Source organism: Chionomys nivalis, chromosome 13 (genome assembly GCF_950005125.1).
Source record: "Chionomys nivalis chromosome 13, mChiNiv1.1, whole genome shotgun sequence".
NCBI classification, from domain to species: domain Eukaryota; kingdom Metazoa; phylum Chordata; class Mammalia; order Rodentia; family Cricetidae; genus Chionomys; species Chionomys nivalis.
The window spans coordinates 4,445,431-4,462,771 of record NC_080098.1 but is presented as its reverse complement, the minus strand read 5'-3'; the positions used below and the strand labels follow the sequence as shown (position 1 = coordinate 4,462,771).

Sequence of the window (17,341 nt, the reverse complement as noted above, 5' to 3'; positions counted from 1 at the left end):
TTTGAAGGGGTATTGTTTTTTCTGATGTGCATCTTACTCTCCTCTGTTTACTGCAATTCTTTCTGTTAAACCCATCTTCAGTACAATAACAAACCAGTAGACTATCGCCAAGAAGAGGCTGTTGCTGATGTTTCTCCTCCCCGTGTATCCCAAATAAATTATAGCAACCTCACTCAGCACACCGCACCGCTTTCTTTACCGCGGCATTCTCCTAAGGATTTTCTCCCAGGGAGAGGAAGAACGTCGCGGTGGGAAGGCTCCGCACCACCTTTCGGCCGGGCACTTAGATCTCCAGCGCCAAGGACGGCACCCTAGCCGGGCAGGTGACTGCCCCCGGCCGCGCTTCCGGGTTCCAGAGGCCGGTTGAGGGCGACTTCCGCCGCGGCCCACCGAGCCTCCGCGGCGACCGTCCGGGCCGCCCAATTAGGGGCTTTCCGACCCCAACGCGAAGCCCGAGGGGCGGGGGCCGCGGCCGACTCGCGGAGGGCACCCCGCCCCCGCCGCTGTTGCGCCTCTGGGCGCACGCGCAGCTGCCGCCGCTCCGCATTTAGTTCGCTATGGCGTCCCTCGCGCCCCACGGTTCTCTTCCCGAAGGCGGCTCCCACCCAGCGCAGCACGGAGGCCCCGGGGCCCGTCTCTCGCAGGCCCCCGAGCACGACTACCCCTAAGGTGGAACGGGAGTGGCTAGATTCGAGAGTGAGGAAAGCAGCAACCGGAAAGGGCTTGCCGGGTCGCGGGACGACGAGCCCAGGCCTCAGAGGAAGAGGAGGGCGGGAGCTAGCCGAGGTTTGCCGAAGGCGGCGTTCTCAAGCCGCGCGGGGTGGGTAGGAGGGGGGGTGTGGCGGAAACTGCCGAGCTTTTCCGAAGGCGGCAACGGCCGAGTTGCCCGGATGTAGTTGGTGGAGCGGCGGCGGCGGCGGTATCAGCGGCAGCGGCAGGAGGCGGCGAGCTTTAAGGACCCGGCGGCGGCGGCGGGGGGAGGAGGGCAGGCGGTGGCGGAGCCGGAGGAGGGGAAGGTGCTGGAGGTGCTCGCTGTCTGCGCGGGACCAGAACACGGCCTCTCGCCCTCTCCCCCCCGGCTCGCGCTGCCGCGGTGTAGTTGGTGCCGTTTCCCCGGCCGACCCTAAGCGGTGGTGACGGAGGGAGATGGCCCAGGAGCGCGGGCGCCAGTAACGGGGAGGTGCGGCGAGCCGCCGAGGGCGCGCCGAGTCCTGGTGCCGGGGCTGCCCGCTGCCCGCCCGCCTCCCGCGCGCGCGCCCGCCCGCCTCGCGGCCGCTCTCCCCCTCCCCGACACACACACAGCCGGGCATTGATGGTAATGTATGCGAGGAAACAGCAGAGACTCAGTGATGGGTAAATCGTCTTTTCGTTTCGGGCCGGGCCGCGGCGGAGGGCGGGCGGGCGGGCGGGCGTCCTTATCGGGAGCTGGCCGCGCCGCCATTTTTGTTGTTAACCCCGATCGGGATCGGGCGGAGGAGGCGGCGAGCCGGGTCGGGCGGACAGGCGGGTACCCTGGGGGGCCTGGCGGGCGCGGCGAGCGGGCTGCGGACCGGATACCGGCCTGGGCCTCTGAGCCCGGGGATTGTCCGCCGCGCGAATCCGCTCCGGTACGTTTGGTCGGCGGCCCGCGGGCAGGGGCGGCCGGGGAGACCCGCTTTCTTCGTTTCCCGCGATGTCTCACGCCACGGTCCCCTTCTTACTGTTTTTCAGCTGTCACGACCGGAGGGGGGACTCTCAGCCTTTCCAGGTACCAGCCGATCCCGGGGTGGAGGGATTGGAAGGGGCCGGAGGGGGAAGGGAGGGACTGCTACTCGAGCGCAGGCTTCAGAAGTCGCTATAGGCCTTTCGGTGCAACAGATCCGAAAGTAGCACGACTGACCCGCTTAAAATTTGGTATTGGGGTCCATTAGTACTCTCCAAACTCGTCTAAGGACTTAGCTTGAAAGGTGGCTAGAGGAAGTTCAGGGTTTTTCTTTTTTCTTAAAGAAAAAATACAACCAGGAAGACCTAGTTTGGTTTGAGTGGGAAGGAATCACTGGGGTGTAGCGAGATGTGACTTCAGAGACACATTTACTTACTTGTTGGGGGGGGGCAAAAGATAAATGGGAAGGTTTTAAAAGTAGTTGAAAAGGAGAAGTACTTAAGTGAGTTACTGTTGTAAACTATCCTCTTACCATTTTAATTTCTAGTTCAAGTTAGCCCCTTTCAAGGGAAAGGCTTTGTTTTTGAGTTAGTTTAAATTTTCTATTATGTGGGCGCTTCATATTAATAGAAATGACTCTGGGTGTCTGTTCTTACGAAAGTGTTTGCATGGAAAGTTTTAAAGATTTTGGTGAAGTGTCCTTCAAAACAGTAGCTGTCTGATGACAACAGAAGTAAATACTTAATGCCTCTGATCACGTTTAAAAGATGAAAGGATAGGAACAAGTCTGTCTCAAGGTTCTGTGGGCCAGACTGGCTTCCAGTTTTACTCCTGTCTTAATCTTGTGAGTGCTGGGTTACACGTGGGAGCCGCTAGGCTAGCCAGAGAGCAAGCAGATTTCTAGCCTGATGCTTGTGTTGTCTAGGAGCTTGCCAGATGTCAAGAATATTTGCATGTGTCAAAGATTATTGACCCCTTCCCCCATGAACTACTCCTGGTGAAGAACTGATACATTGTGTTCATCTAAAGACACTGGCGGAGTAAAACGGTTGTTTTAAGGGCATTTAGAATTGCCCTTCTTTAGAAGAATTGCTCAGGTATCAGTTTGTTTTGTCAGATATTCTTAGAGTTTAAAGAGTATTTTATCGCTGAAAGAGCTTGTAAATTAAGATTAGTGCTAGTGCTCTTTCTGAATCAAAGAAATGAAAAAACTTGTCTTTTTTTAAAAATTATAATCTTAAAACTTTTTATTGATGTGCCTGAATGCATTAGCTGCAGAGAATAAACGAATTGTAGTTTAAACTTTAAAGAATGATTTTAGTTTCAAAGTGTGCCAAGATACTTGTTTTTTAAAGTTTACACCATAGGGCACCCCTTTTGTGTTTTGTTAGATTTGTTATCAGGAGTTGCATAGTAACTATTGAACATGTAGATTTTCACTGAATGAGGGAAGTATTGAAAATGGAAATAAGTGAGTTTTGATATAAGTGAAGTTAACACAGCGAAATTTGTAATTTAAATAGGTAATTGAGTTTAAGGTTTCAACACTTTCTCTTTCATTCGGGGGGTGATGTTTTACAGGCACTTAAGTATTCGTCAAAGAGTCACCCCAGTAGTGGTGATCACAGACATGAAAAGATGCGAGACGCCGCAGATCCTTCACCACCAAATAAAATGTTGCGGAGATCTGATAGTCCTGAAAACAAATACAGTGACAGCACAGGTCACAATAAGGCCAAAAATGTGCATACTCAAAGAGTTAGAGAAAGGGAAGGTGGTAAGTAGCTTTCTGGCCCAAACTGTCATGTCTATTTACTTTTAGGATTAAAGGAACAGTGGTGCATTTAACATGTCCAGCTTAAGGAAGTTACTGTGTGCTGATGTTACCAAGTTTAGATCCATTTTGTTAAATTCAGCAGTCTTTGTAGGAAAATGGTATTGGCATGCTCATAGACTCTAGTGTTCGATGATAAAGAGTACATTTGCAAATACAATCTTCTAAATGTTCACTAATGACAACAGAGTCCATGAACAGTTTTCCAGGAAAGGAACTTTGAGTTCTTAAGGATTTCAGTTTAGTTTGAAGTCTTTGGTGCTTCAACTTATTTCCTAAGGTGTTCAAGTTTTTTTTTTTTTTTAGTTATGCATTTAAAGAGGAGGTTTATACATTTAAAGAGTAGGCTTCTCATAGTGGCTTTTTTGTGATTCAGGAAATTTGTTTTTGTTGTAACTATTTAAAATATCCCCCCCCCCCCCCAGGGTTTCTCTTTAGCTTTGCAGCCAGCCTGTCCTTGAACTAGCTCTTGTAGACCAGGCTGTCCTCAAACTCAGAGATGTGTCTGCCTCTGTCTCCGGAGTGCTGGGATTAAAGATGTGTGCCACCACTGCCCATCTGTAACCATTTAAAATTTTCTAGCCTGTTTTTTCCCTAGCATCCTGATAAAGTTTAATTGAAATACTTAGCTTTAAAGATAGTCCTTTTTAGAAATTTTTATTTTACCTTTTGAGATAGGGCCTCATATAGTGAGGCTGACTTCAAATGAGTTATTTAGCCAAGGATGATTAAGTTAGGCATATTTCTTTTTTACGTGCTGATACCTTGTTACCTGCTCAGACTGTGGTGAGAACTGGGAATAAGTACATTTGTAGACTGACTTTGCTCACAGTTTATAAATGTAGCCATTTGCTTCTAAAGACCACTTTGGTGGGATAAAATAATTTCACTAAGGTCATTAAAAGCCATATATTTTTCTTTCATAATAAGGCCTTATTATTTTAATAGATATTATATCAAATAGTATTAGTTGAAAACTGGAGAAGGTCCACAGTAGTATACCATGGGCTTTTTATTTTACTTTTGACTAGTTCTTAATGCCTTTACTTTCAGAAAATATTTTGCATCTTCTAATTTATTCTTATTTTTTGTTTGTTTGCTTTTTGCCTTTTAGGGTAGAATCGGCTACACTCATTGTGATTATTGAGAAATATTGGCCTTTGCATAATTACTGGGTTGAGGAATTATTAATGGTCAGAAGATTGCTTTAGGATGGAGTAATTGCATGGGGGAAGATAGTTGCGTGTAGTATAGCTATAGTTTTATGCAGATAAACTACATGTTAAAGTGGCAAGTTAGCAAGTGTCAGAAAATTTTGGGTACCAAAATTGATGATTATCAGTTTTATGGATACATTTTCTGTAATATTCCATGCATCCTTGGGTAGTACTATTGATCACTCTCACTCTTTAGTGCTCATTTTACTTTTGGAAGGCAAGAGTAATTGTGCTTTTAGTATACTTTTTGGTAATTGACACAAAAGGATATGCTACTTCTTCTGATAGACTCTCAAGTTGTTTTTTGTAACAACTGATCCCAATTATGTATTCATTGCAAAATCCAGTAAGAAATTAATTTTACACACTCAAGAAAACACCTATAAATAATTTTATGTACTTATACTGAGGCAATAAGTTCCTTTAGAGTTGAAATAATTCTCACTAAATTCTGTTGTTTATTTGGATGTGTGTCATGTGCTGAGAGTTGTGTGATGGTCTTAGACATCAAGTTTATGATGTGATCCTTTGCCTGGAAGTATTCCAGAGTTTGAGTTTTTGACTTGACACTTAGGCCTAGTGGTGGTTTAGTTGCTCGCCTTTTCTGTGTTTATTTTCTGCATTTTGATTTTCATTCACCTTTGTAAATGAACTCATACTTGTTGGCTTTTGTTTCTTATTATATCTGGGATGATTAGTTCCATTTGCAAGCAGTTTGTTAGTCATTTTAATCTCTAGTCATTTGCTAAATTATACCTCACTTTGTAATTCACTTTCATCACTTTTGTCTTCTCAAGCCTAACAGATAGTATAACTCCATTCTTTCTTAGTCCTTTACACCAGGATAAAATAATCTTGTGGTTTTGTTATTTGCTTGTTTTTTTAATGTTTTGGTTTTTTTTGAGAGGGTCATAGGGCTGCTAGGTTGGAAGTTGATATATAGACAGGCCCCAATGTACCCATCTGCCTCTCATAAAGTCAGTCTTTAGAATTCCAAATATATCTTTGAAGTCCATTTTACATGTATATTTAATGTATATTCTTTTGGGGGGGCAGGGATGTATATTTAATGTGTATTCTTTTGGGGGGGGACAACAGGCACTTACTATGTGATTACCCTACTGCCTCTGCCTCCTGAGTTCTGGGATTAGAGGAATGAACCAGAGTTCTGAATCTGTTTTTATTTTCATTTTGTTCAAAAACATGAGAAAAGCAAGTCTTGAGGATTCTGAGTATTAAATAATTTAAACAAGAAATTTAATGGTACAAATAATTTAGGGTGTGATGTCTTTGTAGGGAGGGATTCCATGGAACTTGTTCATAGAACTTCGTCTTGGGATATTCTTTCCTATACTCCGCGAATTAGTGTGAAAAAGTATATTTGGAGGATTCGATAGACACTTTTTCTTTTTTCTGAGAGATGTCTCAACTGAGTATGTGTTGATTCCTGGAATTGTGGGAGTTTAGTAAAATTATGCATTTTGTTACTTAAAGTTGAATATTTTGTTGTTGTTTTCTTTTTTTTGAGATGGGTTTCTCTGTAGCTTTGGAGCCTGTCCTGGAACTAACTCTTGTTTAACAAGGTGGCCTTGAACTCACAGATGTCTGCCTGTCTCTGCCTCCCACTGCCCGGCTTGAAATTGTTTTTAATGAAAGGAAAACTGCATGTATTGGAGAGTCAGTATTGCGTCTGAGGATTTGAGGTTTCTTAGGTGTGTATGTATATATGTATATATTTTATCCCATCAGTTCTAGAAATCTTACATTCACTGTGCTTATTATTAAGCATACCTCATTAGAAAATCTGAAATGTTGTCAAAATGTTTAATTGAAAAGCCTTTTGGATAATCATCTGTAAAGCAGGTGAAGTCTATAAAGTGATACCCCAAACCTCAAAACGTGCTGAACATTTTTGTGTAATACATTAACACCTTGAAGATTCTCAATACTGATCATTAGAAATAATTTAAGTTTAATAGATAGTATTTAGTGTAGCCTTGTGCTCATTTTAAACAGGATTTTGAATTAACAGTAGAAACCACTGAGATACACTTGACCCTCATGTTAACATTGGAAATAGCACACAGGTAATATCTATTTTCACAATTTTACAGAGAGGGAAATACAGTGGAAAACTAGTGTTAGGGGTGATTCTGGAAATTCTATGCTGGTAAGTTCTGAAGTCAGAAGTGAGACAGACTAAATACTTGTTTGGTAGTGTTTAATATGGGATACATTATTTAAAGACTTGGCTTTGATCCTTAATAACTTCAGCTTCCATTAATGATAAGTTTTTTACCTAATTTGTAATATATCAAAGTTAGGATAGTGGACATTATAGCACAGTATACATGTATAGCTTTAGGTCAAGTTGTTCTATACTAGTGCTTTCTATTTTAAAAGACGTTTCATCTTTAAGTCATACCACAAGTTTTTCTAGGAAGAAGCTATATTCTCCCACCAGAGGATAAAGCTTTTTTTTTTTTTATCTATTTCATTTTATAAAATGAGTTGTTACTTTGGTACAGAATTTAATACACAATTTGCATTTTAATAAATTGATTTAATGTAATTTTGGTCTAATGAAAATAGTTTCTTTAAAAATCATTTTTTATAATATAGACAGAATTACATTACTCTTGGGCGAGTAAAAAAACGGGAAATATTTTATGATCAACAGAGCAAGATTGAAAGAAAGATGAGCAGTCTAATCTTTGTTGTTTTGTTGTTGACACAGGGTTTCACTGTAGTAGCCTTACGTAGTTTTGATCCTCCTGCCTCAGCATGCTTGATGCGTTTATTTTTAATTACATATTTATGTGTATGGGCATATGTGGAGGTCAGAAGTTCTCTCTGGGGATCAAACTAGGCCCTCTCCCCTCTGAGCCTTCTCATCCCTAAAATGCTTTCATTTTTTGATCTTTTTGAAACAGTGGCCCATACTGGCCTTGAATTCCTGATTCTCATGACTACATCTTTGATGTGCTGGAGCATATCAGCAATCTTAATGTGCTAGTGATTCAACTCTGGGACTTTTTCCTTAATCTTAGAAAACACACAGGCTCCCATATGGTCTAAGAATGTGTGCTTGTAAATTTTGGTAATTATAACAAGTCATTTGTCTTAGAGCTTTTTGTCAGGTCATTATTTTTACATTTCTGGTTTGCTTTTGAGAAATTGCATTTTTGAGTTATTTTTATTGCATTTCTATTTGGTTAGTCCACTTTGACTGTTTAAGACAGTCTTAAAGACCTGATTTCTACTTAGCTGGATTAAAAACAAAAATGGGTATGACAAAAAAAAAAAAATTGGAGTAACATACCTAGAACTTCTACAAGAAAGTTATGATTGTATTTGCTGAAAACATTACTAGTGTGTGTATGCAGTGTGGCTTTGGGGGTAGCATTTCAGTTGACTGATGAAACAGTGAAGATGACACTGAATTGGTGCCTTTGAGACATTGTAGCAAGTGGTGTCTGTCTGTCTGTCTGTGTGCGTGCCTGCCTGCCTGCCTGTCTGTCCCCGTCTTTGTCCATCCACTCTCTTATTGTGGCAAAGTCCCTTTGTACTCTCATCTATTCACAAAGCTGCCCTTTGAAATCAGTTCATAGCTTTTACTGGTCTACTGATGAAATTGATCAAAACCCTGTTGCCAGTTGTTGAAAGTAGCAAGCCAAGTCTTCCCTGCATATAAAACTTTATTTCTGTGCTCAGATTGCTCAGATTATACATTCTAGTACTTAGACAAGGATGCTTTTGTGCGCCCTGCCACCCTCTATGGTGATATGGTGATTCTATAAAAGACACTGAGTGGGTTTTTTTTTTTTTATTGTTGTTGTTTGTTTTGTTTTGTTTTGTTTTGTTTTTAGTTTTTCAAATTTTTGCTACATAGTTTTTTTTCCCCCATACAAGAACTAGAGTGACTTAATTAAGGTGTTGGACAGCTCATGCCACTCTGAGGTTTAAGAGATTTTCAATGACTTCAAATTCTTATCATGAATGAATTGTTTTGTTTGTTTTGAAGATGGGGTCTTATACTGTAGCCCAAGCTGGCCTTCAATTCATGGCAGTTTTCCTGCCAGCTGCTGAGTGCTGGGGTTATATGCCATGTACTCCTGAATAGGTAAAATTTAGTGTCAGATCCGACTAGCTAGGCTTACTGTTTCATCTAGAGTTAGAAAGGAAAAAGGTGGATAGTTCGGTAAAGAAGAGCTACATAACAGGCTGAAGGAATTTGCTCCTATCCAAATTTGGGGTTGGGGGTGATATGGGGTTTAAAGGCAAAAAGAAGAAGTGTGGAATAATGGTAACCAGATTTGGCTGCTTGTCGGGATTGTAAGAAGAACTTGCTGTGGCTTATTCTATAATATCTGAATCACTCTGAATCATAGTGGTTAGTTGATGGAATCTTAAATTGGTACAAAAATGTATATGCTACAAAAAATACAAATATAATATGTACTCACTCATAAGTGACTTTTAGACCTAAAGCAAAGAAAAACCAGCCTTCAATTCACAATTCGAGAGAACCTAGACAACAAAGAGAACCCTAAGAGAGACATACATGAGTCTAATCTACATGGGAAGGAGAAAAAGACAAGATCTCTTGAGTAAATTGGGAGCATGGGTACCATGGGGGAGGGTTGAAGAGGAGGGGAGAGAAAGGGATGGGAGCCGAGAAAAATTTATAGCTCCAGTAAAAACAAAAAAACTGGTTTAATGTAGGTGTTTGTAATTTACAGCTCTAGAGAGTTTCCAGCTCTCACCTTGACATCATGAGGAGTATTCACATTAGAGTGATTATTTACTAGAATGTGTATTCTGTATTTTTTTTAAAAAAACTTTTTAAGGACTTTCATAACACCTTCCTGTACTAATAGATAGTATTATTTGTATGTATCTTAAGAAGCGAACTTAATGTCTTGTGGCACAGGTATCTAACCGATGTTAGCAACTGCATAGACGACTGGAAATAATGAATTTTGGTAATCATAGCCACTGTTTTAGATAAAATTATTTTAAGCACTAAAATCTCCCAGCTCATGAAGTTGGCCTAGGATGGTTCAGTAGTAAACTTGAGGTCGTTTATGTTTGGAAATCAGTCACTCAAGTCAGTGTATTTATAGTAACTTGAAGTGCCACCTATTATTTTCTAAAATTTGAGGTGATTGATGAGATCAAAGCACTTTGCTATACAAGTCCAAAAGAACTTGATCCTCTTGGGAATCCATGGTAGAGCCTAGTCCTGAAAGTTGTCTATTGACCATTACACTTAACGGTGTAATGTAGCATGTACCTGGATGAACATATCAAACGCACACGCAACATACTTTCAGAAACAGCATTTAAAGGATATTTATTTTAGACTGATAAATTAACATATGCCTAGATATTTTAAAAAATTATTATTATTATTATTTTTTTTTTTTTTGGATTTTTCGAGACAGGGTTTCTCCGTAGCTTTTGGTTCCTGTCCTGGAACTACCTCTTGTAGACCAGGCTGGCCTCGAACTCACAGAGATCCGCCTGCCTCTGCCTCCCGAATATGACAACAACATGTTCTGGAAAGTTCTGATCTACTTTATCTTCATAACTAGTTTATTCTGGTAACTATAAAAGCAATATTTATAAAGTATGATACTTGGACTGTTCCTACTATGAGGAGAGGATGCATAAAACATTTTTATTTAATATTTCTGATTTATAAGAATAATTTTGAATATTAATACATAAAAGACTGTGCCTGTTGGAGATACTTGGATTGTAAAGACCCTTGAGGGTTGAGTAATAAAGAACATTAATATTTTGATATAATGATAAGGGACATCTTTTTGTTTTGTTTGAATTTGGAGACTCTCTACGTAGCCCTGGCTGTTCTCAAATTGCATTGTAGACCAAGCTGGCCTTGAACTTACAGACAGATCCTGACTCTGCTACCCAATTTGGGAATGAAAGTTTATTACCACCATGCCTACTCATGTTTAAGTTTTTCGAGACAGAGTCTCAATATGTTTCCTTGGGTGGCTTGGAAATTGCTGGCTTCTAATTCCAGTGTATGGGATTAAAGGTGTATGCCACCATACCTGGCTGAGATCGTTTTTTTAGATGACCACTCAATACCAGTGTTGGTTCTGCTTTGAAAAAGTAGAATAACATACGTGAGTTAAGAAATTTGGGCCAGACTTACTTTTTGAGACCTTTTCTTTAGTAGGCTGGGGTGGCCTTGAATTTCATATTCTCCCAAGAGTATCCTTGTCTTGATCCACTTACCCCACAGAAGCCACTTTTCTGCTTATTACTGAAACCTGTAAAATTTAAAATGTTGCTCCTTTGTTCCTATTTTATAGGTTTTGATTAGAGTTCAAGAGTCATCTTGTTTTTCATTTAGACCTGTGTGATTTTAGTTTGCATTTTGGCCCTTGTCCACATGAACTAGTTTTATTTGTCCTTTTTGGCCCATGTCTACATGAATTAGTTCTAAATCGCCATTACTTTTTAGTTTTCTTTTTGTTACGTTTTACTGGCTTTTGCAGGTATGACTCTGCATATTTTAGATTTCCCATTATCCTAGATAATTTTTGTGTTGGAACTGACACCCAAGGCAGGGCCTCATGCTAGGCAGTTGCTGTACCACTGAGCTTTTTCTTTCTTTAGAAATAATTGTTTGATTTTTGGAAATAGTTTTTCCTTAGTATGTTATCAGCAAATAGATTTGCTTAATAAGTCTTTTTTATTAATTTTTACTTGATCTGTGCTTTTCCACAGTGATAATAATGTAGATTTCATTTCTTGGTTTTTAAGGCCTATTTTGATATGTGTATTCTATTTTTGAGTAATGACTCAAGCTTTTGGTTTTTTGAGACAGGGTTTATCTGTAGCTTTTTGGAGCCGGACCTGAAACTTGTTCTGAAGGCCAGGCTGGCCTTGAACTCACAGAGATATTACCTACCTCTGCCTCCCAAGTGTTGGGATTAAAGGCGAGCACCACCACCACCCCGTTGACTCAAGTTTTTCTGTGGATAGTAACAAGATTGCATGTAAGGAAATGTTTTGTCATCAAGGCTAAAAAAAATGTTTGGATAAATTATACTTACCCTATTCTTAAATTTTAAATTAATGAATTAATTGATATTTTTGAGCCAGTTTTGCTGGGCTGCTTTCCTGGAACTCATCTATGTAGACCAGGCTGGTCTCACACTTGGGGTTATCCTGCTGCCTTCCAAGAGCTGGGATTACAAGTGTGTTCCCAGTAAAATATCAGTTATCTACCAGTTATTTTCTCCCCTAATATTTATTTACATTAGTGATTGTGTTACAGCAAATGTGGCATCTGCTACCAAATGTAGTTCTTCTTACTAGTAGATAATCATTGGGATGGATGTTTTCTACTCTTCAGTTGAAAGTTTGGATTCTTGGGTTCAGGTTACTTAAATGCAGGATACAGTTTTAGTTCAATGTAAGTCTCTAGATATTATGTGTGTTTATATTAGCTGACGTTATGATTATTTTTCTGCAACAGTAACTGTGTGTCAGGAAGTTGTAGACAAATACAAATTAAGGAATGGAGTTTTCATATTCCCATAGTCCCAGACTGTCCTTTTAGGCTACTGAGAAGAGGTTGTGCTCCTTGTAAGAACATTCAGTGCCTCACTTTGTCACAGCTCTAGACCTGCTTAGCCAGCTTGGCTTTTAATATCAGCTTGGTTTTTGCTGTGAATGTAAGGGGCCTGGGTTAAGAATGAGATGAGCAAGAGATTGAAGGTAGCCAAAATCCAAGAGTGTCCTCAGGAGTTGTGTTCGACTGTAATGTGGCTCCCACTGCTTTTGCCTTTCCAAATGTTCCTTCTCAGTCACCCTTCCCTTTGTTTCTAGTCAGCCAAGTAAAACTGCCTTCCTAGTGCTTATTTTTATACTATTGTCTCTTTTATGTTTATAGCCCAAACTGTTTTGTTGCTGCTCCAGCCTCACCTATTTCGTGGCTAGTCTTTTACTAGAAAATAGTAGTTCTCTTTTCCTCCCAGCCCCTTTTCTTTGCCCGTATGTATGTTTGTGTACCACTTGCATAACTGGTACTGCAGAAGAGGATGTTAGATTCTCTTCAATTGGATTTAAAGATGGTTGTAAGCTACTATGTGAGTGCTGGGAATCAAGCCTAGATCCCAAGCTAATGCTCTTAACTTTTGAGTCATTGCTCTACACCTTAGTGTTTTCTCCCCATTTTAGAAAACCTGTTCTGATCCTGTCTCTGTTTTACATTATAGTTGGTTTTTTTGTTTGTTTTAATATTTTGAGACAGGCTGTTAGGTACCCCTGGCTGTCCTTGACCTTACTGTGAATCCTTAAAATTCTGATCCATTGTCTCATGGAGTGCTGGAATGACATATGTGTACCACTACCACAGCTGTTATACATGTTGCTGGTAAAATGACTATATGGCTTTATTTATGCTAGGCAAACTCTGTACCACCTAGGTGAATTACATCCCTAGCCTCTATTGTTGTGCCTTTATGGTGATTTGTGATTTACATATGTGACTTATATTCTACACTATAGATTTCTGGTAGTTAGAAATTGTTGCTGTTATTTTTGTCCATCCCTAAAAATGTTGACACATTTTGCTCTATAATTTTTATTATTGAGAATCACTATTCTAATTTAAACTAGTGATTTATTGTGTTGGGATTTTATTTCTGAAGTGACTAATGTTAACTGAAAGTGCCTTTGTAAGTGAGAACACCAGTACTACACAGGTAGACTTTCATATTTTTAAAATAAATTGACTTTTGAAAAATAAATCCATTGAAAGCAAAAAGGTATCCTCATTCAGCATTGTGTCAGTGTTTTAAAAGTCTTAGAGATTGATTTTACTGATTTATGTTTCAAAGTCACTTGGCAAGTAAGTTGATGTTACATTGGAATTTTCACCTGAAACATGGTAAACCAAATTGCCTTCTGTATCACAGTATTTTCATTGAATTCATTCTTTTCAGTAGCTATACCTGTTCTCGGGGATAATGGAGTCAGGTTATATTTGAGTGAATGTTACAGGCTCTGAATTGGTTGGGGTTCTTTTGGCTGTTTTTTGATGGAGTTGAAGAATGGATAGTTATAGTTTTCCATTGTTATGATAAAAGGTAAAATAGATATAAATATTATAACTAATTATTGCTTATCAACTGTTTTGTTATATGTAATTTTACTATGTTAAAGTTAAAGCCTTTTTGTTTAAACAGAAAAAGGGGAAATGATGTAGGAGGGTCTTCTATCTATCTGTTGCTTTCATTGGTTAGTTAATAAAGAAAACTGCTTGGCCTGATAGGTCAGAACATAGGTAGGCATAGTAGACCGAACAGAATACTGGAAGAAAGAAAGCAAAGTCAGGCAGACGCCGTGCTTCTACCCAAGATGGACAGTGGTTAGAATCTTCTCATTAAGCCACCACTTTGTGGTGCTACACAGATTATTAGAAATGGGTTAATCAAGATGTGAGAGTTAGCCAGTAAGAGGCTAGAGCTAATGGGCCAGGCAGTGAATACAATTTGTGTGTTGTTATTTCGGGTGTAAAGCTACCTGTGCGGGAGCCGGGCAGGACAAAAAGCAGGCCTCCTCGCCTCATCACTACAATAGGTTATCCCAGGATGCCTATGACCTAGCCAGCCTTTCTTTTTGTTTTGTTCCCTGTTTATGAGTGTGGGTACCAAGTTAACCCCGTCAAGTATGAGTTCAGTCCTGCATAGTAAGTAGACCTTAAATCATTCAGAAAGTAGTTGGTTCATTCCATAATATTTGGGCGAATGTTGCACCAGTGGGCATATCAGTATGCCCAGTTAGTCATTATTGTACAGGAGCCATGCTCGTTAAATATTTCCCTCTTCAGCATACTATGAGCAAGCCAGTAGATAGGAAGATTCCATGTTGGTCCTGGCTTGGTTTTTCCATGTCCTGTGACTCTCTGGTGTCAGCAATAGGGAGTCTCAGAAGTGATGTTTGAAGGGGCAAAAGAGGGATGCTTCTTGTGGATTCCACTGACTGAACAACTCAAAAAAGGTAACCCTTACCTGTCGCTGTTTTTTTAAATTTATGGGCTATATTTGGGGGGAAGGCAGTGTCATCAATTATACCCCAAGTGAGAGTGAACAGCATGCAGTGTCTGTCTTTCTGGTTCTGGGTTACCACCCTCAGAATGATAATTACCACCCATTTATATGGAAATTTCATATTTTTCATATTTCATTTTTCTAGGTGAATGATCTGTTGTGTATGTAAACGTGTGTGTGTGTGTGTGTGTATATATATATGTATGTACATATGTGTATGTAAATATTTTAGGAAGCTTCTATAGTTTTTCCATAAGGCATTTTCAAATGTCTTGAGTATCTCCCATTTCATACTATCCTGTGTAGTACTCTGTGCCCCTTTCCTTTTTTACCTCTTGTCCCCGTGATATCCTGCCTTCTGGTATTTCGGCTTACACACACAAGGTTAGCTAGCCTCTGCATGTGAGCGAGAACACGCATTGTTTGTTTTTCTCAGATGCTCAAAATGGTATTTTCTAGTACCATCCATTTACTTGGAAATTTCATTTATCTTTTCTAGGTGAATAATATTCCATTGTGTATGTAAACTGTATTTTCATTGCTCATCAGTTGATGAACATCTAGGTTTCCATTTTCTATCTGTTGTGAATAGAGCAGCCATGAACACAAATTAGCAGTATCTATAACAGGAGTGGTATAGCTGGATCATGTGGTAAATCGATCTTTAGAGTCTTTGTGAGATGTAGTGTCATTTGTCCCCTTCGATTTTGTGAGCTGAATCCTTTGTTTATGGAGGCCTTTTAGTTTCATGGAGTCTCTTTTATCCATTGTTGATTTTAATATTGGCACTACCGGTGTCTTGTTAAAGTTCTTCTTGTGATGAAAATTGAAGCACATTCCACATTTTCTTTGAGTTTTAGACTATCAAGACTACATGTCTTGCTTTTAAGAGTGGAGTTTTATGCTGACTGGAGAGATAGCTCAGCAATTAAGAGCACAGCTTCATGCATGCTTTAGCATTGCCAGGGCATAAATTTCATTTTTTTTTTCATTTTCATTTATGCAGAAGTCCTGCATCTTTGATATGTTAGATATTTTAGCTCTTGGTTCAGTATCATTTCTGTTGAAGTCAGTAGAAGACAGGAAGCATATGGAGTACTCTAATAAATAGTCTTTGGGTCTTTAATAGTCAGAATATTGTAGTTAGGAATGGCCAGTGAAGAAGAAACTGTTGAAGCGCTGAGGATCTAACTCAGTGAGAGAGTGCTTGCCTGATACTCTGTTTACAGTGTTGGGAGTGGGGACATTGACTCATACTGCCAGAGATCTTTGTGTACTGACTGGATTCTAACATCTGTGAGACATGTCCTTTTGAATCTGTCAGTGTGTGTGGAGGTGAAGAATACCAAGTGGAAAGAATACTAGGTATATCTCAGTTAATATTTGGAGGTTAAAGCTTTTCTAGTTTTTAGCATTCTGATTAAAAATATAAAAGCGACTTGATTACTATTTAAAAGAGAACCATATTGAAATTTATTATCACTAAACTCCTTTTCAAATATATGGCTTCAAGGCTGTATAGAAGAAACTTGTGACTTTTGCTTTGATTTCTGCTTTGCAGAGATTTGTTATATATAGAGCGCCTTGGCGGGTCACTCTGTCTAGGGTCTGTAACCCGCCTGGCTGGTCAGTTATTCCAGGTCACGGAGAGGTACCACCTGAAAGACATGGGCTGATAAGAGGAATGAGGCTAAGCATATTTGTCGAAGCCTCCGTTTATTAGAGTCATGGTTACAGCTTATATAGCCTCTGGATGAGGAGCTTGGGGGGCTGGGGCACGGGATCTTGCCACGTGGTCCATGCCTGTCACTTAGGCCAAGAGGTTACAATCGGTCAGGTCACGCTTCCTTGGTCAGGAAGTCACAAATTGACTCACCTAGTTCTCTAGATAGTTTGGAATGTGAGGCTGGTTCCTTTAACAGATAGCTCTCTATTAACAGTTAATTTGGGTGTGGGATAGGCTTTGTCAATAAAACTATTCTCAATACAATTGGGAAGTGGGGCTCTCTGCAAAACTCCTCACGGCGGTGCTTCCTATAATAATTTGGGGGGACATGGCTCCTGACAGTTATATATCCTGCAAACACATGCTAATTAAGGTTCCCAGTCCAGAAGGGTAATGAAGGAATCTTTGTTTCTTTTGATTATGTGGAGATGCTCATGCAGTGTTTTTATTTAGTAGGTAATGGAGAACAACAGACAGCAAAAGAGCCACCTTTGGTGTTTAACTTGAGGAAGACTTAAAAATGTCAAGAATATTTAGAACTCATATGTAAAGGTACCAAGTAAACTTTAAAACGACTAAAAATAGCTTTGGGACACAGTCCTTTAATCCCAGCATTGTAGAGGCAGTGTCAGGTGGATATCTGTGAGCAATATTAACTTTTATTGCTTTAATTAGTTCTTTCCGTGTGCCTTCTAGTTTGTCTAAAGTTGTCTTTTAAATATGCTATTCATTTTCAAGAACAAAATTTTCTCAGAAAGAAATAGAAAACTAGATTCAACTGCAGTTCCACTCCTGGGCATATATCCAAAAGGATTCTATTCTATA

The 17,341-nt window shown here is 39.9% G+C and overlaps 1 protein-coding gene across 7 annotated transcripts in view; it reads left to right on the top strand.

Moving 5' to 3' along the window:
- The first annotated feature begins 527 nt into the window (after positions 1-527).
- Positions 528-17,341, top strand: part of Wac (WW domain containing adaptor with coiled-coil) — a 68,936-nt gene continuing 52,122 nt past the window's right edge. For 3 of the 7 annotated variants that reach the window (XM_057787224.1, XM_057787219.1, XM_057787218.1), the window contains exons 1-3: positions 913-1,353; positions 1,711-1,747; positions 3,224-3,419. In XM_057787224.1, coding sequence (XP_057643207.1) covers positions 1,313-1,353; positions 1,711-1,747; positions 3,224-3,419 — 274 coding nt within the window. In that variant the 5' untranslated portion in view covers positions 913-1,312. Of the gene's footprint in view, positions 787-912; positions 1,354-1,439; positions 1,608-1,710; positions 1,748-3,223; positions 3,420-17,341 lie in introns of those variants that run through there. The other 4 variants (XM_057787221.1, XM_057787220.1, XM_057787223.1 and 1 more) reach the window with 4 other exon arrangements.